Source organism: Sapajus apella, unplaced genomic scaffold, assembly GCF_009761245.1.
Source record: "Sapajus apella isolate SASKATOON/1434 unplaced genomic scaffold, GSC_monkey_1.0 scaffold25, whole genome shotgun sequence".
Classification (NCBI taxonomy): Eukaryota; Metazoa; Chordata; class Mammalia; order Primates; family Cebidae; genus Sapajus; species Sapajus apella.
Genome location: NW_022436965.1, coordinates 22353429 through 22377420, shown reverse-complemented (window position 1 = coordinate 22377420; position 23992 = coordinate 22353429). Strand labels below are relative to the sequence as shown.

The 23992-nt window shown below is 38.1% G+C and overlaps 1 protein-coding gene and 1 non-coding gene across 3 annotated transcripts in view; both read left to right on the top strand.

Moving 5' to 3' along the window:
* The window catches only part of MAEL (maelstrom spermatogenic transposon silencer), a 48261-nt gene extending 40367 nt beyond the window's left edge, over window positions 1–7894 (top strand). For both annotated transcript variants that reach the window (XM_032291516.1, XM_032291515.1), the window contains 4 exons: window positions 1894–1956; window positions 3508–3640; window positions 6754–6829; window positions 7352–7894. In XM_032291516.1, the coding sequence (XP_032147407.1) occupies window positions 1894–1956; window positions 3508–3640; window positions 6754–6829; window positions 7352–7539 (460 nt within the window). In that variant the 3' untranslated portion in view covers window positions 7540–7894. The remainder of the gene's footprint in view (window positions 1–1893; window positions 1957–3507; window positions 3641–6753; window positions 6830–7351) is intronic.
* Window positions 7895–21685: 13791 nt separating this feature from the next.
* LOC116560370 lies at window positions 21686–21789 on the top strand. Its single transcript, XR_004272948.1, has one exon. It is a non-coding gene; the product is annotated as a small nucleolar RNA U13 (small nucleolar RNA).
* Window positions 21790–23992: the final 2203 nt, after the last annotated feature.

The window sequence follows — 23992 nt, the reverse complement described above, 5'->3', positions numbered from 1 at the left end:
TGGGATCAGAATTTTGTAAGGTTTTGTTTGTGTGTTTGTTTTAATCCTAGAGTATATTATTAGTTTTTCAGTTTCCTTCATTTCAAATCTGATCTCCAATGGAAAATGTGTATATGACATAACGGTTAAACTCTTGGGGTTTATTAAGTTCTGGACAAGGAGCAAAACTAGCTGGAAAGTAAAAATTACTTCTAAAATTACATGAAAATTCTGTGTGGTTGTCTTAAAAACTTAGGTTTAGGGTTGTTGTTGTTTGTGGTGGTGGTTGCTGTTTGAGACTAAGTCTCGCTTTGTCACCCAGACTGGAGTGCAATGGCTTGATCTTGGCTCACTGCAGCCTCTACCTCTCTGGTTTAGTGGTTCTCATGTTTCAGCCTCCCAGGTAGCTGGGACTACAGGCATGCACCACCACACCTAGCTAATTTTTATATTTTTAGTAGAGACGGAGTTTCGTCATGCTGGCCAGGCTGGTCTCAAACTCCTGACCTCAAGTGATCCACCCGCCTAGGCCTCCCAAAGTGCTAGGATTACAGGCATGAGCCACCGTGCCCAGCCAGTTTAGGGTTTTTTGTTTTCTTAAGTTTTAATTTTTGTTGGTACATAGTATGTATATATAACTTAGCTTTTGTTTTAACCTAAGTCTTCATTTAAACAGTTTTGTGAACCACCACATTTATTGGATCACTTTTCTTTGGAAAAACAGTGGAAAATTCATTATTTTTAAGTAGTCTTCCATTTGTCCATGCATGAAATAACTTTCATGCAGTTGAAATAATGGACTTTTTACACTTACACTGTTTAGTATGTTTGTAATTTTAAATGAAGTCTTTTTGCTAAGTTTAGGTAAGCTTTGTATTGTGCAAGTAGAGCTGCTCTAAGTCTTAATAGACTGTACTCATGGGAAAGATATACACAAGTTTATAGCATCTCTTGTCATGAAAGTGTGCTGTGTCAGTGCTTGTAACCTTGTATTGACTTATGCAAATTGTTTCGGTCATTTCCTCACCAACATCACCTCCTGAGATCTCCGTTGAAACACTACCATACCACCTTCTCAGTGATGCCTTTTTTTTTTTTTTTTTTTGAGACGGAGTTTCGCTCTTGTTACCCAGGCTGGAGTGCAATGGCGCCATCTCGGCTCACCGCAACCTCCGCCTCCTGGGTTCAGGCAATTCTCCTGCCTCAGCCTCCTGAGTAGCTGGGATTACAGGCACGAGCTACCATGCCCAGCTGATTTTTTGTATTTTTAATAGAGACGGGGTTTCACCATGTTGACCAGGATGGTCTCGATCTCTTGACCTCGTGATCCACCCGCCTCGGCCTCCCAAAGTGCTGGGATTACAGGCATGAGCCACCGTGCCTGGCCAGTGATGCCTTTCATTGATTGACAGTTTATCTAAAATGTTACCCCTCCCTAATATTTTATGTCATCTTCTTTTTTCTCCTTAGAACTTTCTCAGTTTTCTAATGTACTGTGTATTATGCTTGTATATCTTTCCTGGTCTGTCTTTCCCACTGGAAAGTAAGTTTCATGTGGACAATAGTTTCTGTTTTTTCAATACTATATTACTAGTGTTTACTGCAAGGCCTGGCAAATAGTGTACATTGAATAAATGTTGAATGACCGCATGTCACCAGTGTGCCAGAGAAACTCATTTTATTTCAAGGTAAAATTTGACTGTATGGTTATGTGTAGGTTGCATAGTGTCATGAATTTTTATCAGAGAAGGTAGCGTTAAAATCTGTTCTTTTAAAATTCTTTATGTTAAATTTGAAGTTTTAATCTTTGAGTAAGCTCATTTTTTAAATGATTTCAGATAGGAATCTGGCATGTAAAAACCTTTAAGCAGTGCCATTTCAGTTAGGATATTAAAGTCCATTTTTTTTGTACAGGTGCAAGTGGCATGAAGAAAATGATATTCTCTCCTGTGCTTTAGCTGTTTGCAAGAAGACTGCGTAAGTTTGGGAGAGGAGGTGCTTCATGATATTGTATTCTGATTAAATTATTTTGCGCTGTTTTGCTTGCTCTGCTTTGGCAGCCAGGGTAAATCTGTTTCCACAATGCTCTTTTAAAACAAAGGTGGTCAAATTAAAACTACAGTAAGATATTATCTCACGCTGGCTTAAAATGGCTTATATCTAAAGGATATGCAATAGCAAATGCTGGTGAGGATTTGGAGAAAAGGGAACCCTTACACTGCTGGTGGGATGTAAGTTAATACAGCCACTATTGGGAACAGTTTGTAGATTCTCCAAAAAACTAAAAATAGAGCTACCATATGATCCAGCACTTCCACTGCTGGGTATATCCCCTAAAGAAAGGAAATATATAAAAAAAAAAATCTACACTCCCATGTTTGTTGCAGCATTGTTCACAATAGCCAAGGTTTGGAAGCAACCTAAGTATCCATCAGCAGATGAATAAGAAAATGTGGTACTTGTACGTAATAGAGTACTATTCAGCCATAAAAAAGAATGAGATTCAGTCATTTGCAACAACATAGATGGAACTAGAGGTCATTATGTAAAGTGAAATAAGCCAGGCACAAGAAGATAAATGTTACATGTTCTCATTTATTTGTGGAATCTAAAAATCAAAACAATTAAATTCATGGAGATAGAGAACAGAAGGATGATTCCTAGAGGCAGGAAGGTAAGTACTAGAGGGGTGAGGGGGAAGTGGGGATTGTTAATTGGTACAAAAAAATAGTTTGAATGACTGAATAAGACCTAGTATTTGATAGCACAGTAGAGTGACTATAGTCAATAATAATTTAATTGTACATTTGAAAATAACTAAAAGAGTATCATTGGATTGTTTATAATACAAAGGATAAATACGTGAAGGGACAGATACACCATCTTCCATGATGTGATTACTACATATTGCATGCTTGTATCAAAACATCTTATGTACCCCATAAATATATACACCTACTATGTACTGACAAAAAAAATAAAAATAAAGGTGGTTTTGTACATCATACTACTTTTATTTTCTGTTCATGTCACCTGTCCTTAGCAATATGGGTGAACTTTCAGAACCACTTATTGCTTCCTTGTTGGGGTGCTCCAACACATAGACCTTTGTTCTCATTTTGTAGTGAAAGTACCTGGAGCCCCAGATATCTGGGTTCTCTGGTAGCCCAGCAGGTGATATTGGTTCAGAGGATAAATTATGATTTATGGTTATAGTCTTATTTCTGCTGCTGCCCTCTCCTTGCCTTAAATATTTGGGAATCCTAGTGATCTTTACCTTCATTCCCATACCTTTAAAATAAAAGTAAAATTTTATCTGGTAATCAGAAGGTTGCTTATCAGTAATAACCTGTTGTATTATGTGTATTGCTATTTATTTATATGACTTTTCTGAATCTCCAAATTTATTTTTTCCCAGTTTATAACAGTATCTCAGACGCTTTCTTTTTGTTAGGGATTTTAAAATACAAATACTTTTAGAATGAATTAAATTAGATTCTGATAGTGAGATTTTTCTTTCTTTTAAAGGTACTGCATCAGTAATTCTCTGGGTACTCTCTTTGGAATCCAGCTTACAGAGGCTCATGTACCACTACAAGATTATGAGGCCAGCAATAGTGTGACACCCAAAATGGTTGTATTGGATGCAGGGCGTTACCAGGTAAGGAACTGACTTCTAAGAGCTGCTGGTCTCTCTAGCTGTTCTACTCAATGTGATTCTGGCCAATAGCAGCAAAAGATCAAGGCTTTGTTTGGTTCTTTCCCTCTCCTTAAACATTATTTTGAAGTCCTTCATGGAATATCAAACAGTCCCTAACCCAGTTGTGTCTTGTGTAAAATTCTTTTTTTTTTTTCTGGTATATTTCCTACTAATTTAACAAAGTTTTAAGAAAGTTAAAACCAGTATTTAGTCTTTATGTAAAACATTTCCAAAGATTTATTCCAAAAATTAAATATCTGAATGTAGGTCATATAAATATTCTAAACATCTACTTAAAAAATGTTGGACCTGATTTAGGATTTAATTAAAAGCTATCTAATTTCTCTACCACTTTCCTTCCCTCCCTGCAGTTTACTTATTAGTAGGCCTCTACACCAATAAGTGCATAGCACTTAAGAGTATGGGCTCTAGGGTCAAAATTCCTGAATGTTATTTTAGGTTCTGCTACATACAAGCTTTGTGTTTTTATGCAAGATACTTGAACTTTCTGTACTAATTTTTTATGTATTAAACAAGAACAATAATAGGGGCTAGTATTTATTAGGATTAAATGCAGCAATATATGACAGTGCCAAGGCCTCCATGCCTTAGAACTTAATAGGTAATAAATAAATATTGATATATTAAAATAGTTAAACATTTGGTAAAAAGGAAACTCAAGAAATGGAATGAACTACTGACATAGAACTAGATTCATCCTAGCTAATTATGCTGAACAAAAGAAGCAGTCTCCAGAATTATATACTTCATAATATACTGTATGATTCCATTCTATGACATTTTTTGAAGACAAAACTGTAACAATGAAGAACAGGTTAGTGGTTCCCAGGGGTTAGGGGTGGGAACAGGGTGTCTGTAAAGGGATTGAGCATGAGGGAGGTTTTTGAGGTAATAGAATGGCTCTGTATTCTGATTGTGGTATATACACAACTCTGTACATAGGTTAAACTTCATAGATATGTATACAAAAAAAAACCATTTTACTGTATGATAATTTAAAAATAAAAACAGACTCCAGAGCTCTCCATATATATTCTAGGTGAGACCCTTCTGTATTCTCCCTTTTAACCTTTTGCCCAGTGGTTCTCAACTCTATTTTGTGTCCTCCATGGGACATCTGACAATGCCTGGGGACATTTTTGATTGTCACATCTAGGGAGGGGGTGCCCCTGGCATTTAGTGGATAAAGGCCAGTAATGCTATTAAACATTCTGTATAGACAGGTCAGCTTTCCACAGCAAAGCATTTTCCAGCCTAAAATATCATTAGTGCCCAGGTTGAGAAACCCTGCCTTAGCCTCATCACTACCATCTTGTGGACATCATCAGAATTAATCTCAACAATATGCTTTTTCACTGTTTACATCAGTTAACTACAGGAAGCCTAGGGACACCTAGATTCTCTCTCATCTCCCAGACTCATCTTATTTGGCTGATCCTATTTTCCAGCCCTTCCCAACTGCTGAGAAACCTTCCTGTGGGTTTTCTCAGCCTTAGTTATCAGCAAAATTTCAGATATCTTTGTTATCTTTGGGGGAAAATCTATTTACCTTCTTGGTTCTAACTACAACTGACACTCCTCTAAGGACACTGCTTTTCTATTACCCCTTTCAAATGGTGACATCTTTTTCTTCTTCATTTGTCATGGGCCTAGATTTGAAGTAGTTGTCCTTGATTGTGGCTTCCAGACTTCTTTTTACAGTCTCCCCAAAATTCCTAGGCTTTGAATTTCCTGCCATCCAGGATGTAGTACCTGATGGCCCTTTTGGAGTCAGTAGACTCCTAAGTTGGTTCCTCTTGTTCTTAGAACAACACTGATCTGGAAAACTGGTTTTCACATCAGAATTATTTATTTCAATTTCTCTGCATGTAATCCTTCCAGCTGCCTAACCTCTCAGTTCTTTGATTTCCTCTCCTTCAATAATCTTGTCTTCTACCAAACAATCATACCCTGGACCCAGTGGTACCTCCTTCATAATCTTGACTTCAAGCATCCGCCTCTCAGACTACCACCATCTTCTAGTAACCCGGTGCCAACAATTATTTAGTCTCTACTGGGATATACAATTCATTTATGCCTCCATTGTTTTACACTCCCTTACAGGGCCACTTCATTGCACAACTCTGGGGCGCCATTCACACTAGTAATGCTGTAGCCTACGTCTCCTCCTTTATACCTTTGTCTCTACCCTTCACCTTCTTCCTTCCCAACTCAGATTCCTTGGCCTGTGTTTTCCATTGCCTTGCATGCACTTGTCAACTCCATTGGCCCTCTTTTTTTCATCATACTTGACAGATACTAACCCTGATTACATCTAACTCTTCACTTACTCTCCTCCTAGGCCTATGAAGCTAATTGCGGCTAGAAAGGAACTGCCATGCCGACTGATCTTACCGAATATTTAGCACCACCAACTTCAAGGGGCCTTTAGTGTTGCCTGGCAGATATTCATTTCTCTAGTCTGATTAATTTCCTAATCTCCTAGGCAGTTATTTCTCACCACCTTTTTCCTTCAAATTTCATCACCTCTTCCCTCACCCTTGCTCTAGCTGATGCCTTTGCCTTCTATTTCTCTGAGAAAATAGAAGCAATTGGGAGAGATTTTCTGCATATTCCTACCACTCATCTACCTGAATCTACCATATCCTCTGCTTTACTCCTGTTTTAATGAATTAATTTTCTGCTACTATCTGAAACCAATGTGTCTACTTATACATTAAATTTCCCTCCCTTACCACTCATGAACATGGCTTCAGTAATTTTCCCCTCCTGTATCATCAGGGTTTCACTCTGTTCTAATGCATTATCAGCAAACATGCTATAATCTCACTTAAAAAAAAAAAAAAGGCAAACCCTTTTTACCCTGTAATTCCTAATCTCCCCCCAGAGTCTATCCTATCTTCTCCTTCTCTTTGCAGCAAAAATTGATCAGATATTGGAAAAGTATTTGAGTATTAGTTTGGATTTTTAAACAGTAATTTGAAATTGAAAACCATCCAATAATTGATAAGAAGTAAACAAATTTCCCCCTGGTATTTTCCTGTTACTTACAGAAGCTAAGGGTCGGGAGTCCAGGATTCTCTCATTTCAACTCTTCTAATCAGGAACAAAGATCAAACACACCCATTGGTAAGCACCTTATATTTTACAAAAATGCACCTAAAGGAGGTTAGGGACTATTACTAAGATCCCAGGGTGTGGTATTTAAACAGTGATTTCTAAATTAGTTTTGGGATATAAGGAGCTTGTTGAATTGGGGGTTTTATTTGGCATTAGCACCTTGCACAATTTAGATAATGTACATTTTGGGGTCACTGATACGTTGTAACTTATTCCTCAGAATTTGTTCGGGACTTTAAGAGAAAACCTGTTTTTGTTGTAACAGCAACAGCTTTATAGTTTTGATTTTAATAATATCTTTTGGGAGGTGAGAAACTTTAAAAGCTAATGACACGAAATTTCAAGTAATACCTAAAGAACTTCAACTGAAAATTTCTTGGGCCAAAAAGAAAAACATTTTTTTATTCTTGATCCATTGAATTATGGCTTAGTGAAAGGCCTACAGTAGGATGAGTCAGTTAATTGAGGCATCTCTTTCTTAAGAAATTATAAAATTACTATATTTCTTTTCTCATATTTTCAATATCCTAGGTGATTACCCATCTAGGGCGAACATTTCTGGCCAAAACAGCAGTGTTCGGGGAAGAGGGATTACCCGCTTACTAGAGAGCATCTCCAATTCCTCCAGCAATATCCACAAATTCTCCAACTGTGAGACTTCACTCTCACCTTACATGTCCCAAAAAGATGGATACAAATCTTTCTCTTCCTTATCTTAATGATGGCACTTTTTTCAATTTCTGAAAAAAATTACAGGCCCAACTTCCCTTCTAACTACAGTCATATTAAACAGATCACATCAATGATAAATGTCACTACTTATAAAAACTACTTAATTTGTAAGGAAATTGTTTCATAGATTTAAAAAAAATGGTGGTTGGAGAGCATCTTGGCATTTTTGCTTTTTTTCTGAGGAATTGTTCTGCTTCCTGACTGTATGATGGGTGTATCATTAAAGTTTGGAGTCCTATGTGCACAAAACTGACATTTTCAGAGTTGTACTTTTAGGAATCTTATAAATTGATAATTATTTTCCCTGATAATAAAGGTATAGAATATCTGTTATGTAAGGTTATAAAATAATGTTAATCTATTTCTTCCTGCCATGAAATGGGAGCCTTACACTGGAGACCTGCAGGCTGTTTTCATTGCAAATAACTAAGAAAATTAGCCTTTAAAAAACACAGAGTATTGCTGCCTTAAAATGTTTTTGAAATATACTTACTTTTGCAAAAGGAGTCACTTGAAAGATGAGAAGGCAAAATTAGAAAGGTTTTGTAATTTACCCTAAATCATATCACATGGCTAGTTATTGAATGAATTTCTCATCCATTGGACCGCAAAGCAAGTAGGTATTATATTGAGTCAGGTTTTTGCTCTGTGACTGACTCAAACTGGCTTACGTTCTCAACCTGGGGTGGTATATGACCTAGGGTGAGTAAAACAGGCAATGGTAACCCCTTCCACTTGAAACGATAAGCGAAGTTCACACACGACGTTGGTAAAGGCAGCAATTTAAGTCTATATGACCCCAAACCCTGATCCCTCTGATTACAGAGAATGACTGTCCTGGGCTTCTGGTTTTTATTAATAGCCATATTCTCCTTTACTAGCTATTGAATACTTACCTTATGGACATTTTATATGTGTCATCTTATTAAATCCTTATCACTCTGAAGTGATAACAAAGATCTTATTAAATCCTTATTACCTACATTTTAGAGACCAAAAAATGCTCAGGTCATATAGCCCCAACTGAAGGAACTGCTATTCCAAGTCAGTCTGACTCCAAAGACCATGTTCCCTTTTTTTTTTTAATTGGCCGACCTTTTGTGTAGATCATGTTCCTAATACACTAAATTGTCCTCCATCCCGCTTTCATCTGTTTCTGATACCAGATCTTTGAACAAGAAACAATTCATAGACTGTAAATTTATATATTTTCTAGTAGTATATTTTTATTTAAAAACTTCATATCCAAGATTTGAAACCATTGTGTCTTTCTTAAAAATCAGTTTAGACAGCGAGTGGTGGCTCATACCTTTAATCCCACCAGTTTGGGAGGCCGAGGCAACAGGATCACTTGAGGATAGGAGTTTGAGACCAGCTGAGGCAAAAAAGCAAAACTCCAGTTCTACAACAAACTAAAAAGTTAGCCAGGCATGGTGGTGCATGCCTATAGTCCTAGCTACTAGGGAGGCTAAAGTAGGAGGATCACTTTAGCCCAGGCGTTCAAGGCTGCATTGAGCTGTGATCATGCCACTGCACTCCAGCCTGGGTGACAGAGCAAGACCCTGCCTCTTAAAAAAAAAAATTTGAAAAACTCAGCTTAATAGTAATTGTGTGGAGAAGAGGAGGAAGGCCTAAAATATTATTCAGACCCATGACTTAAGATGCCCAATTCTTATTCTCTGTCACCTGAATTCAATAATCTGTGAATTGTTCAAGTTAAGTATTTTTAATTTAAATAATAATATTGGTTGCACTTTTGAGGTATATGTCAAAAAAACAAAAATAATTCAGTAGGGCCTAGGGATTTATTTTAAGAAAACAGCTGGTCTTTCCCTTCAAAGATAATCAAAATCCACAAACCATATTATTAGTAAAATTCAAACCCTGTCTCCTCTTTAAAAAAAAAAAAAAAAAAACCTTTTGGCATTGAATGTGAAGTATTAATTGCCCTCCAAGAAGATTAGGTGAGTGATTTGTATACTCATGGATATCCTGGTTGACAGTGATTTCTGCCTCTTCTAACTCCAGTAGTATTTCCTTTGTATTATCTTACAACATTTAACTGTTTTTAATTATAGCTATTTGGGCTTATGACATTATCTCTTTTTCTCAATTGTAAACTTTGCAGTGCCCCTATTTCTGTATGAGAAGGGGTTCAGTAAATGTTAGAATCAATAATTGCCAATTTGAATAGTGGAGAAGGAGTGTCAGAATTTCAAAGCTACCTCATAAGGTGAAGTACTACATGGGAAAGGGAACCATCTTTATTGTAGACTCCATTCCCATTCTTCTCCTCAAAACTAAGTGGTTAATTTCATTTGTTCAGTGAGCATGTTTTGAGAGTCTGTTAAATGATGAGTTAAAAATACTAAGATGAACAATGATGTGGCTCCTGATATCAAGGAACTCACAGTTTAATGGGGGAAGTAAACAATTGTAGTGCATTAATAAAAGTGCTCTTAAGTATTAGAAAGAGATGTATGTAAATCATTGGAATAGAATTGAGAATCTATTCCAGAAATAAACTCATGTGTCTGTGCCGAGACCATTCAGTGGAGGCAAGAATAGTCTTTAAAACAAATGGTTCTAGGGCAACTGGATATCTACATGCAAAGTAATGAATTTAGATCTGCTATGGTTTGAATGATGGTGTCCCTTCAAAATTCATGTTGAAACTTAATCCACAGTGCAACAGTATTAAGAGGTGTGTAGCCTTTTGGAAGCCTTTGAGCAGAGCCTTCATGAATGAGATTAGCACCCTTGTAAAAAGGTCTTGGTTGAAGGAAGCACACTCTTGTCCTTCTGTCCCTTCCACCATGTTGGGACACAATGTTCCCTCCAGAGGATGAAGCAGCAAAGTGCCATCCTGGGAGCAGAGCGCAGCCCTCACCAGATAGCAATTCTGCTGCCACCTTGATCTTGAACTTCCCAATCTCTAGCACCATGGGAAATAAATTTCAGTTCTTTATAAATTATTCAGTCTCCAGTATTTTGTTATAGAAATACAAATGGACTAAGACAGGACCCTACCTAACACAACAATTAGTTCAAAATAGATTAAAGACCTAATGTAAGAGCTAAAATAATACAACTGTTAGAAGAAGAAAATAAAAGTATAAATCTTCATGACCTTAGATGAGGCAACAGTCACTTAATAGGACACCAAAAGAACAAACAAGAAAAAATAATTTGGAATGTATAAAAACTAAGTCCTAAAAAATAGCCTTGTGTATTAAAAGACACTATCAAGAAAGTGAAAAAGACAACCCACAGAATGGGATAAAGTATTTACAAGTCATTTATCAGATAAAGGTATAATATATAGAATAATAAAGAACTCTTAATAAAAAGACAACCCAGTTTCTAAATGGGCAAAAGATTTGAATAGATATTTCAAATATCTGTTCCAAAGAAGAAATACAAATGCCCAATAAGCACACACAAAAAAAGTGCAACATCATTAATCATATTATCATATGCATATCAAAACCAAAAAGATACTACTTCACTCTCATTAGGATGGCTATCATCAAAAAAAGGAAAATAAGTATTGGTAAGGATATAAAGAAATTGGAACTCTCATACATGGCTGGTTGGAATGTAAATGGTACAGCTGCTGTGGAAAACAATTTGGCAATTCCTAAAAAAGTTCAACACAGAGTTACCATATGATCCAGCAATTCCATTTCTTTATACCCAGGAGAGTTGAAACTATGTTTCTACAGAAACTTGCACATGAATGTTCATAGAAGCATTACTTATAGCCCCAAAATGGAAACAACCCAAATAACCATGAACTGATAAATGGGCAAACAAGAAGTGGTATAGCTACACAATGGAATATTTATTATTCAGCCATAAAAAAGAATGAAATCATGTCACTTGCAGCAACGTGAATGGAAATGGAGGCCATTAAGTGAAATAAGCCAAGCACAGACAAATACTACATGTTCCCTCTCATGTGGAAGCTGAAAAAGCAGATCTGATGAAGATAGTAGATTTGTGGTTACCATAGCCAGGAAGGGGAGGAGCATGGGGGACATGAAGGAGCAAAAGGAATATAAATGTATTTTTTACCACTGACCTGTACGTTTAAAGATCGTAAATTGTGTATGTCTATTTTGCCTCAGTAAAAAATACAGACTGGGTAGGAAGATGAATAAAGTATCAAGATGACTAGATCAATGGATTGGAGGTAGGATTGAAGGATAGATAGAGTTTTTGTGGGACCAGGGGGAATGAGCTGGAAAGACAGGAGGTGGTGGTCAGAGAGAGTAATGCATGAAATCAAGATTATAGTGAGATACAGTTACTGATAATGAGATAGTCTGGGTATTGTTATATGAATGCATTTCTGAGGGAGGTAGAGAAGGAGGAGAGGAGTTTAAGGAACTGAGAGGTCAGCAATGGAACAAAATAGGGAATCCAGAAATAAACCCAAATACTTAACAGCCAACTGATCTTTGACAACGCAAACAAAAACAAAGTGGAGGAAAAGACACCCTATTCAACAAATGGTGCTGGTATAATTGGCAAGCCATATATAGGGGAGTGAAACTGGATCCTTTTCTCTCACTTTTTACAAAAATCAACTCAAGATGGATCAAGGACTTTAAGACCTGAAACTATAAAAATTATAGAATAGAACATTGGAAGAACCTTTCTAGACATTGGCTTAGGCAAGGATTTAATGACCAAGAACCCAAAAGCAACAAAAACAAAGATAAATAGCTGGGACTTAAACTAAAGAGCTTTTGCATTGCAAAAGGAAGAGCAGAGTAAACAGACAACCCACAGAATGGGAGAAAATCATCACAATGATTTTCTCCCATTAGAGCATGGACTGACAACGGACTAATACCCAGAATCTACAACAAACTCAAATTAGTAAGAAAAAAAATCTCGTCAAAAAGTGGGCTAAGGACATAAATAGATAATTCTCAAAAGAAGATATACAAATGGCTAACAAATATGTGAAAAAATGCTCAACATCACTAATGATCAGGGAAATACAAATCAAAACCGTGATGAGATATACCACCTTACTCCTGCAAGAATGGCCATAATAAAAAAAAAAAATAGATGTTGGCATGGATGCAGTGAACAGGGAACACTTCTACACTACTGGTGGGAATGTAAACTAGTACAACGACTATGGAAAACAGTGTGGAGATTAAAGAACTAAAAGTAGAACTACTGTTCGATCCAGCAATCCCACTACTGGGTTTCTACCCAGAGGAAAAGAAGTCATTATACAAAAAAGATATTGCACACACAGTTTATAGCAGCACAGTTCGCAATTGCAAAAATGTGGGACCAACCCAAATGTCTATCATCAACGAGTGGATGAAACTGTGTGTTTGTGTGTGTGTGTGTGTATGTGTGTGCGCGTGCATGTGTGTGTGTGATGAAATACTACTCAGCCATAAAAAAGGAATGGATTAATGGCATTTGCAGTGAACTGGATGAGATTGGAGACTATTATTCTAAGTGAAGTAACTCAGGAATGGAAAAGCAAAACATCATATGTTCTCTCTCATAACTGGGAGTTAAGCTATGAGGAAGCAAAAGCATAAGAATGACACAGTGGACTTTCGGAACTCAGGGGGAAGGGGTGGGAAGGGGGTGATGGATAAAAGACTACAAATTGTTTGCAGTATATACTGCTCAGGGGATGGGTGCACCAAAATCTCACAAATCACTGCTAAAGAATTTATTTGTGTAACCAAACAGCACTTGTTCCCCAATAACCTATGAAAATAAAAACGTTTTTTTAAAAAAAGAAATGAGAGGTCAGGGTGTTGGAAGAATCATCTCCATGTACATTGAAATTACCATTAAGTAAGACTTGGAGAGAGTGGTAGTATCCCAGGAGCCAAAATTACTGAGAAAATAGAGGGTGGAGCTGGGGTTAACCCAAAGGTTGATAGGTGACATCAAAATGAGGGTGATAGGTAATAAAATCTGATGACGGGAAAATCAAAGCTGAGAGTTTTAGGAAGAAGAAAGATAGAAAGTAGCAGTGAGAAACAAGGAGGCCCTATCTGACCTCCAGGCCCAGTGGTAACAGAGGTATGAGAAAGAAAAATCGCCAGTACTTGAGAAGGCTACAAGGGAATACTGCTCTCAGGGATGAGCCAGATTTCAGTTTTAGCAAGGTGAAAGGAGAAATCAGAACAATGCTTGAGGATGGGCACAGTGGCTCATACCTGTAATCCCAGCACTTTGAGGTGGGCAGATCACTTGAGTTCAGGAGTTCAAGATCAGCCTGGGCAATATGGCAAAACTGATCTCTACAAAAAATACAAAACTTAGCCAGGCATGGTGGCATGTGCCAGTCGTTCCAGCTACTGGGAGGCTAAAGTGGGAGGATCACTTGAGTCTGGGAGGTTGAGGCTACAATGAGAGATTGCACCACTCCACTCCAGCCTGGGTGACAAAGTGAGTCTGCGTTTAAAAAAAATGGTTGAAATTAATTTTGCTGATAATGAACCATAAGTTGTAGGGGGCATAGTAGAAGGGTTCAGGAATTGGCAAGGAGAAGGGGCTGCAGCAGAGATGTATAGAACGTTAGGGAGATTTGGGTGTGGGAAATGAGCAGTGACCTAGGAGTCTAGTGGTTCTTGTGGTAACTGATATAAACAAGGATAAAGGACATAAGAAATTTGGTCCTGGTGGAGTCAAAGCAGATAGTGATGTTAAGATTTTGATTGTTAGCAAACAAGGAGTGAATTTCTGTGACTCTTCATTCATGACAATGGTGTTAAAAAGGATATGGGAGTTGTTCTCCTGGAAACAGTACACTAGTTCAAGTAGACCTCTTTTGAGGGAGAGGTCATCACTCTAAGCATGTCTGCCTCATTTTGACCCCCATAGATGGACTGAAGGAATTTTAAGGAAGCTGAGAAGTTGGGTATGGACGGCCTGGGAGTTGGGGGTAGGTGCAGATAGCAGCACTGCTACCGTTTGAGCCTAGGACCAGCAGGAGACAGCCTGAGCCTGAGCCTTTTACCTCTCAGGGATGTGAAATAGTATCAGGCAACCCTTGGACACTGTCAGAAACAGATAACATTCCTCTCTGTTTGTTTTTTTTTTAAGAGGGAGTCTTGCTGTGTTGCCCAAGCTGGAATGCAGATGCATGATCTCCGCTCACTGCAACCTCTGCCTCCTGGGTTCAAGCGATTCTCCTGCCTCAGCCTCCGGAGTAGCTGGGACTACAGGCATGCGCCACCACACCCAGCTAATTTTTGTATTTTTAGTAGAGATGGGATTTCACCATGTTGGCCAGGACAGTCTCAATCTCTTGACCTCATGACAATCCTGTCTTAAGAAATGTTTGCCCGTTTTACTTTCCCAAGATTCCTACAGATTAAAATCAAGCAGTAAGCTCATTAAACAAAGCCTAAAAGAAGGTAACACAGTGTGAGTAGAATCAACAAATAATACTTAACCACACAAGAACTGCAGATACTGAAATTGTCAGATTTAGAAAATAGCTATGCATGAATTGTTTACATAAAAGACTCATTCACAAAGAAGAGCAAGCAGGTGTATTTGAAGAACAAGAAACAAAAGGAACTTCCAGAAATAAATTAGAATTGTTGAAGTGTAAAAAAAAAAAAAAAAAAGGCAAATTAATCACAACTGAAAAGAAAATTACTGTGTTGGAAGATAGTTCTGAAGAAATGTAGAAAAAAGAGACAATGGAACAGAAAATAAGAGATGATAAGAGATATGGAGGAAAAATATGAGGTCTAAAAATAGAGAGATGGATGAAGGGTTATATTTAAAGAGATAATGGCTGAAAACTTTAAGAAATAATGAAAAACATGAATCCTTGAGATAAATATAAAAACCTATCCCAGGCCGGGCGCGGTGGTTCATGCCTGTAATCCCAGCACTTTGGGAGGCCGAGGCGGGCGGATCACAAGGTCAGGAGATAGAGACCATCCTGGCCAACATGGTGAAACCCCATCTCTACTAAAAATACAAAAAAAAAAAAAAAGGCTGAGGTGGGAGTTTGGCATGCGCCTGTAGTCCCAGCTACTCAGGAGGCTGAGGCAGGGGAATCGCTTGAACCTGGGCAGCAGAGGATGCTGTGAGCTGAGATCATGCCACTGCACTACAGCCTGGGCAACAAGCAAGACTCCGTCTCAAAAGACAAACAAAAAAAACAAACAAAAAACAAACAAACAAAAAAACCTATCCCAAAGATATTGAAGGGAAAATTCATTAACACCAGAGTAGACTTCAGAAGCAGCCAGAGAAAAATATTGCCTACAAAGGGGCAATGACAAAAAACTTCTGGCAGCAGCAAAGGCAGTCAGGAGATATGAAATAGTATCTCCAAAATGTTGAGAGAAAATAATTATCAAACTAGAATTAGGTACCCAGTAAACTATCTTTGAAAACAGAGGATCAAATAAATACATTTATAGATTTAAAAACCTATTGCCACCAACTGAACTATAATAACTTCTGAAATAAAATTGTCCTAGAAGGACAGTCTGAGATTGCATGATGAGATAGGAAGGATATAAAATGGCAAACATTTAGGAGGCTGAGGTAGGCGGATTACGAGGTTAGGAGTTCAAGACCAGTCTGGCCAATATGGTGAAACCCCTTCTCTACTAAAAATACAAAAAAAAAAAAAAATAGCTGGGTGTGGTGGCACGTGCCTGTAGTCCCAGCCACTCGGGAGTCAGAGACAAGAGAACTGCTTGAACCTGGGAGGCAGAGGTTGCAGTGAGCCAAGATCACACCACTGCTCTCCATCCTGGATGACAGAGCAAGACTCCATCTAAAAAAATTAAAAATGGCAAACGTGCAAATACAGACAAATATAGTCTGTACAATATTGAAACAATAGTTTAAAATATTCTAAAGAATAAAATGCCAAAGCCACACAGTTTAACAGCTGAATTCTAAACTTTCAAGGAATATATTGTTTTAATATATAAAAAAAAGTCACATCCAAGTTGAGTTTCTTTAGGAGAGCAAGATGATTTAGCATTCAAAAATCTGTAAATGTCATTGACCATATCAATAGATTCAAGGAAGAAAAGTGGTGCTCACCTGTAGTCCCAGCTACTCAGGAGGATTGCTTGACCCCAGGAGTCCAAGTCTAGTCTGGGCAACATAGTAAGACCCTCTTTAATTAATAATAAAGAGAAATTTTAAAAGAGGCTTTTTGGTGACTTGGGCAGTAAAATAGTGAAATACAGTGTTTTCTTTCTCTCAAGTTAGGGTATCTTAACCTTTAAGATACTTTCTACTAGTTGATTTGGGAAGTGCTATAGTTAATGAGTTAATGAGTTGCCTGAGACTTTTCCTGTTTTAGAAAATAACAGTGGAAGAGTTCCGTGTGCTTTCTCAGTAAATCAGATGTCTTTATCAGCTGCTGAGCTGAAACTTTGTGTCCTTACTTAGCTTTAAAAAGAAAAAAGAAACTTTCAATCCAGTCCTAGTTGGATGCCACCTTGGGGTTTTATTCACCCACCACATCACAGTTTGAGGAATTGGAAAAGTTCATTTCACTCTTTGAGACGACAGACAAGGATGAAAATTTAAATAAATTTGGCTTCCCAGGAGCTAAGAATCAAATCTGCCAGCAGAGTCCAAAGAGCATACACCATTTGCACTAGACTTTGCTAAAAATAACATGCGTTTTCTGTCTCCCGCTGGCATACAATGGTGTTAAACACAGCTACTTTAACATCAGAACAGGTCACAAAGGAGGGGGATGAGTGTTTAAAAAGACTTTAACTAGTAATATTAAACCCTTGACTTTTACCAGATGCTAGCAGCGCTTTTATGGAACTTTACAAATTTTCTGGCGCCTGCTTTAACCAAAAAACTTGTTGGAGGCTAAAGCACTGCTGAGCATGACCTGAACTTGGAGATTGGGGCATTCATTCCAGTTCCATTGAAGTATATTTAAACAAAATGCAAACTTAAACTTGCACCTAAATTTCCACCAGCCCTGACTTTCTAGCCAACCCTGGAAGACAATCTCTGCCTCTCTTAGGACACTAAACACTTTCCATTTTATAATAAGAGTATATATGTTTTGTCTCACCAACTTGAAGACAAAAAGACATTCTTTTATGTAAATATCACGATTTCTATTTGTAACAGCCACTGTATGTAGCTCAAATTCAAAAGGTACAAAGAATAAACAGTAACCCCCAGGCATGACACCATTGTCCCCATGTACTTAATTCCTTTCCCCAGGAAACCAGTGTGGCCAGTTTCTTGGGTATTTTTCCAAAGTATTATACACCTATAGAACGGTAACAATCAGGCATACAGTCATATATTGTTTATTCCCTCTTTGAAAAAATGGAAATGGTTATGTGGGGTGGGGGGAATATCTCTCCTTTTATACATTTTAGGTTCACGGATGAGGCCCTGTAACAGAAACAGATTAACAAGAGGAAAGCATATAGATTTATAAGTTCTATATGACATGAGAACCTTGATAAGGAAATAAAGGCTCGAATAAATAATTAAACCTGAGTTTATATATTTGATAAAGAATAGTCATTGAGAAATATGAAAGGGTGAATCGGTATGACCTAATGGTAATGAACTGGGAGAAATTTAGTGAGGCCTGCCTGTTCATATTCTTTTTGGCATCTCTTGATCTTCAGAGATAAAGATGTTCCTTTCCCTTTCCTCCAGGTACAGGAAGGGCACCTCTCACATGAGAGGTCTTATGACTTACTTCAGGGGAAGATCAGATTGACAAGTTATGTCACCAACTCTTCCTCATTGTTGCTGTCATCTACTCCACCAGGTCACTCCCAACTCATTCTTTGATTATTTTAACTCTGGGCTCTGTCACACTCTCCAGTACTACTTCTGCCTTAATTCTTGGAGAGTTCGGTCTCCATGAGATGATCTTCTCAAATCCAGATGTCACGGTTCTTTGACTTCCTCTCCTCAGGACTTTGCCCTTCACCCTGCTTCTGTTGTCCACTTTCTTAGACATATACCAATGACACAACTCCGTACCTTCCATTTCAACATTATACTCTCTGCTCACCACCTCCATTTTTTAGCTCATGCATTCTGGCCCCCCAAGTTAAACAATTCTCCTACTTTCAAACTTGTAGTTTCAACGGGACCTACAACTCATTAATTTAATCACATTTTTCCCTGTGTCATACAATGCTTTTGTTCACACTTTGACCCCTTACCATGTTCAAAGTCCATAGTCAAGTGTTACGATCACTCCCTGGTATACATTCCCACTTCCCTTACTAAACAATTGTGTGGCACAGTCAAAAGCCTTGCTAAACACAACTCTGCCTACTTCACACCAACACCTACACATCTGAGTAAAGCTGAAGAAAAGCACACTGTCATGCTATCTGGTTTCACTGTGAATTCATGACCACCACTCTCAAGGAGGCCCTTAACATTGCTGCATTTGCCTCATCCACTGCCTCTCAAGTCGTGCTTTTCTTTTCCTAGTCTACTCACTCACTAACTCATCTTTTAGATGACTCTTTCATACCTTCTCTTCTTTTCTTAAAATGCCAACATCTCCTTCCTATCCTCTTTTAGCTTCACACGTCACTCAGGAAGAATTATTCAGAAGAGAACTTCTATAAGCTCAGCCACTGACATCTGTTCCATACGCTGTGCCCTCCACTCCAACCTCAACCCTGCCTGTTGGAATGAATAACTTGTTGGTTCTCCTCTTAAAGCCAATAACTCTCCTCTTCTCTAAATCTTATCCCAGACTCAGAGTGGTGAACCAGCAATTCTCCCCTCTCTGGCATCATTAATGGTTCCCTCCCAATTGGATCATTCCCATCACTGTACAATTAATTCTCCCATTAAAAATAAAAACAATCCTTGAGCCCCTCTCTGTCTACTGCTTCATTATTGGCTCCCTTTTAGAGCAAAGCTTCTCAAAATAATTATCTTTTCTTCCTGTCCTCAATTTCTCTCCTCCCATTGTCTCTTGAACTCAAATCAGGCATTTGTCCATGTCACTCAACTGTAATTATGCTTATCAAGGCCACAGTGACTTCCACATTGCTAAATCAAATGGTCCAACTCTCAGTCCTCAACTTAATTGACCCTATAGGCAATATTTTGTAGACACAGTTGAGACAGTTTCTTCGCTTGGCTTCTAGGACCACACATTCTCTTGGTTCTCTCTTGTCTTATTGGTTGCTCCTCAGCCTTAGCTGCTCTTTCATTATCTTCCTTCCTCAAAGTTTTATACTTCCCCAAAGCTCAGATTCCAGATATCCCAATTTCACACTCCTTGCTGCCAGAACTGGGAAAGAATAAATTTCTACTGTTTTAAGCCACACATTTGTGATAATTTATTTGGCAGCTCCAGGAAATTAATGCATACGTCAATAAAGCTGCTTAAAAATAAATAAACCTGGATAAAGAAAATGTGGCACATATACACCATGGAATACTATGCAACCATAAAAAAGAATGAGTTCATGTCCTTTGCAGGGCCATGGATGCATCTGAAAACCATCATTCTCAGCAAACTGACACAAGATCAGAAAACCAAACACTGCATGTTCTCACTCGTAAGTGGGTGTTGAACAATGAGAACGCATGGACACAGGGAGGGGAACATCACAGACCCCAACACTGAGGCCTGTTGGGGGGTAGGGGGCTAGGAGAGGGATAGCAGGGGTTGGGGAGATTGGGGAAAGATAACATTAGGAAAAATGCCTAATGTAGGTGACGGGGGAATGGAGACAGCAAACCACCATGGCATGTGTATACCTATGTAACAATCCTGCAAGATCTGCACATGTACCCGAGAACTTAAAGTAAAATTTAAAAAAAAAATTCATCAGAAAAAAAAAAAACCTGTACTTGTTCTTCATCTCAAGTCATGTCAAAGTTCAAAGTCAAAGGCCTTTCTTTTCTGTAGCCACTAAGACCCTGCACTATCTCCCTGGCCTTGCTTTCCACACTGAGCTCCCTCTGCTGCAGCCACGCTATCCTCCTTGCTCTTCCTTAAATACTCTAAGCACACTTCTGCCTCGAGGGCTTTGCCCTGGCTGGTTCATCTGCCCAGAATGCTCTTCCTGTAGATATCTGCATACCTCCCTCCTCACCTTCCTCAGATGTTGACCCAAATGCCACCTTCTCAATGAGGTCTTGACCCCTTCTTTAAAATAGCAGTTATCCACATTCTGTAGCCCCCGGCCTGATTTATTATCCACCATTGCAGTTAGACATACTTTGTTTTACTCATTGATTTTATTTAGGATTACCTTTTCCCACCACTAGAATATAAACTCCACAGAGAAAAGGAATTTTTCTTTCTTTTTATTCACTGCCTTTTTTTTTATTTGGACTAATTTATGGAGAACATGTGAAATTTTCTTACATATATATAATGTGTATTGACCATTATATACAATGGGAGGGAGGGAGGGAGGGAGGAAGGAAGGAAAGAAGGAAAGAAAAGGAAGGAAGGAAGGATTTCAATCAAAATGCTGGGACTATCTTGTTATTTGATACAGGGCAGAACTACAAAATATGTTTTTAAGATCAAACACATCATGATTTCATACAGATATTCCAAATGAAATACAGGTCTACAGACTCTTAAACTCACCAGTCTTGCATCCATGTCTCCTTTCCACCACACCGAAAATATATAGTTCTGAATGAAACCAAGTAATCACTTTTCTTTATCCTGCAACACAGCAGTCTCAGAATAACAAAACCAACTCTGTCACCAACAATATGGCTACTGAGAACAGTTCAAGGTTTTGTTTTTGTATTTGTTGTTATTTTTGTCCTTAGGATTGATCTCAGTGGGAATATGTGACCAAATTGCTGTTTTAAAGTCATTTGAAGACTGGGTGTGGTGGCTCATTCCTGTAATCCCAGCACTTTGGGAAGCCAAGGTAGGAAGATCATTTGAGACCAGGCATTTGAGATTAGCCTGGGATATATAGTGAGACCTTGTGTCTACAAAAAGTTAAAAATTAGCTGAGCGTGGTGGCACACACCTGTCTAAAGCTACTTGGAAGGACTAGGTGGGAGGATTGCTTGAGCTCAGAAGGTGGAGGCTGCAGTGGGCCAAGATCAGAGACATGGTCTCAAAAAAAAAAAAAAAAAAGTCATTTGAGGTTGCTTTTGTAGCTCATAAGTGTGATGACTGAGTTTGCATGTGTATGTGCGAGATGTGCCACCCTCAAACTTTGTTACAACGTGGGCACATTATCCATGTGACATGAAAAAAATAAAGTCATTTGAAATCGTTTCTCTTTGTTTCATAATGGTGTTTACTGGCTACACAAATATAATCACTTATTTTATTTTTGCTTCGGGGATTATGTTTTTATTTAATTTTGTTTTATGATTTAAAAAAATATGTTTCTAAATACAAATCTGAAATATTTAAAGATATTCCTCCCTGTACTATTTTATACAGCTATTTAAAATTTTTTTTATTCCTTACTGGTTTTTGTAATGTAAGCAAATGCATACCTACAGAGATAGGTAGATAGATTCTACTCTTTCCTTTCATATGTAAATGGTAACTTACTACACATATTTTTCTTCACTTTGCTTTTTTCATTTAACAGTATATCTTAGAGATCACTTACTGTATAGAGATAATCCCCATTTTACACTGCAATTATCATTATGTGGCTGAAGCATTGTTTATTTAACTGTTGTGCTATCGATTCTGGTTGTTGCTAGTCTTTTGTTATTACAAATAATGCTGTAACAGTACCTTGTATGTACATCTTGTCATATTTTTGCTACTGTGGCTTTGGGATAGTGTTCTAGAATCTAGATTTCTTTTCTTTTTTTTTTTTTTTTTTTTTTTGAGATGGAGTCTCGCTCTGCCGCCAGGTTGGCGGCATGATATCAGCTCACTGCAACCTCTGCCTCCCAGGTTCAAGTGATTCTCCTGCCTTAGCCTCTGGAGTAGGGGCGACTACAGACACACACCACCATACTCAGCTAGGTTTTGTTTTTTTGTTAGTAGAGATGGGGTTTCACGATGTTAGCCAGGATGATCTCGATCTCCTGACCTTGTGATCTGCCCACCTCGGCCTCCCAGAGTGCTAGGATTATAGGTGTGAGCCACTGCGCCCGGCCTAGAATCTAGATTTCTAAAAGATAAATTTCAGTATGATTGCTGAGTCAAATGGTAGATGCACATATAATTGTGCTAAATTTCCCCCAATTCCCCTCCATCATCATGATGCCATTTCTCATTCCTACCAGCAGTGTAGAAGAGTGTTTCACCCTAGCCTCACCGATAAAGTATGTGGTCCAGATCTTAGATTTTTGCCAATCTTACTGGCAGGAAATGGTATCTTAGTGTAGTTTTAATTTACGCTTATAAGTGAATGATGTTGAGCATCTTTTTCCAGGGCTAAGTGTAATTCTCACTTCTTTTCCTGTGCATTGTCTGTTTGTGTCTCTGATGAGGTTTCTCCTCATGCTTCAAGTTACTATGTTTCTGTTAAGTAACACAACCTTAAATTCTAGCAAGAACTGAATATGCCAAAAAGACCTCAGGCCTATGGAAACTTAGTTGGAGGGTGGTATGGGGACCATGGAGTATCACAAACATGTACTTAACACATGGACAAAAACAAATATTTTCAAATATTAATTAGAGTTTTGAATTTTCAAAGAAATTGACTTTCTTGGATATTTATTTTATTAATTCATTAATTCAAGTAATATTTGTTGAATACAAACTGTGTCCAAGCTCTGTTTTAGATACAAGAGTGAACATATTTTTCTTCCTCAGTAAGAAATAGAAAAGGAAATGACATTATTCTCCTGATTCAGGCTGAAAGATCATCTCTAAAAGAATATACTATAATTTCATATGATTTTCCCCATATTTCCATTTGCCATATTCAGAAGTTGGGGGTCAGCCCCACTAGTAAGTCAAAAGCAGTGGTAAAAATGCTGATTTCTTCCATACAGATAACTGTTAGTGCCCAAAGAGGGTCTTGAACCTCTTTCTGAGTCATTCTCTTATCAATAGGGAAGAAGAAACTCCAGAGATTGTGTCACTGCTTAAAGGCACACAAAGCCAGGGCACCGGGTTTTCAGGTCGTTCTCGATTATTTCCACAGCATCCAACTTGTAATGAAGTTAGGGGAGCAGAAATAACACAAATGCAACCTTTCCTTTTGGTCCTGTCTGGTCTGGAGAACAACCCTTATTAATGGGGCCTTGGGTGATATTTGATGGTGGCATTGTTTCTCTGCTCTGTTCGACTGTTCCCAGCCAAGTCACAGAGCTCTCTGTCATCGAACAGGTTCAAAGGGACTGCAGGATGTTTTAGTTTCATGAAAAAAACAATGAAAGCCAGTTACAGAAAAGTCAGAACAAGAAGATGAAAGTAACATGCTAGGAGAGAAGGAAGGCTGCCCTGAGCTGATAAACCATATAGATTGTTCT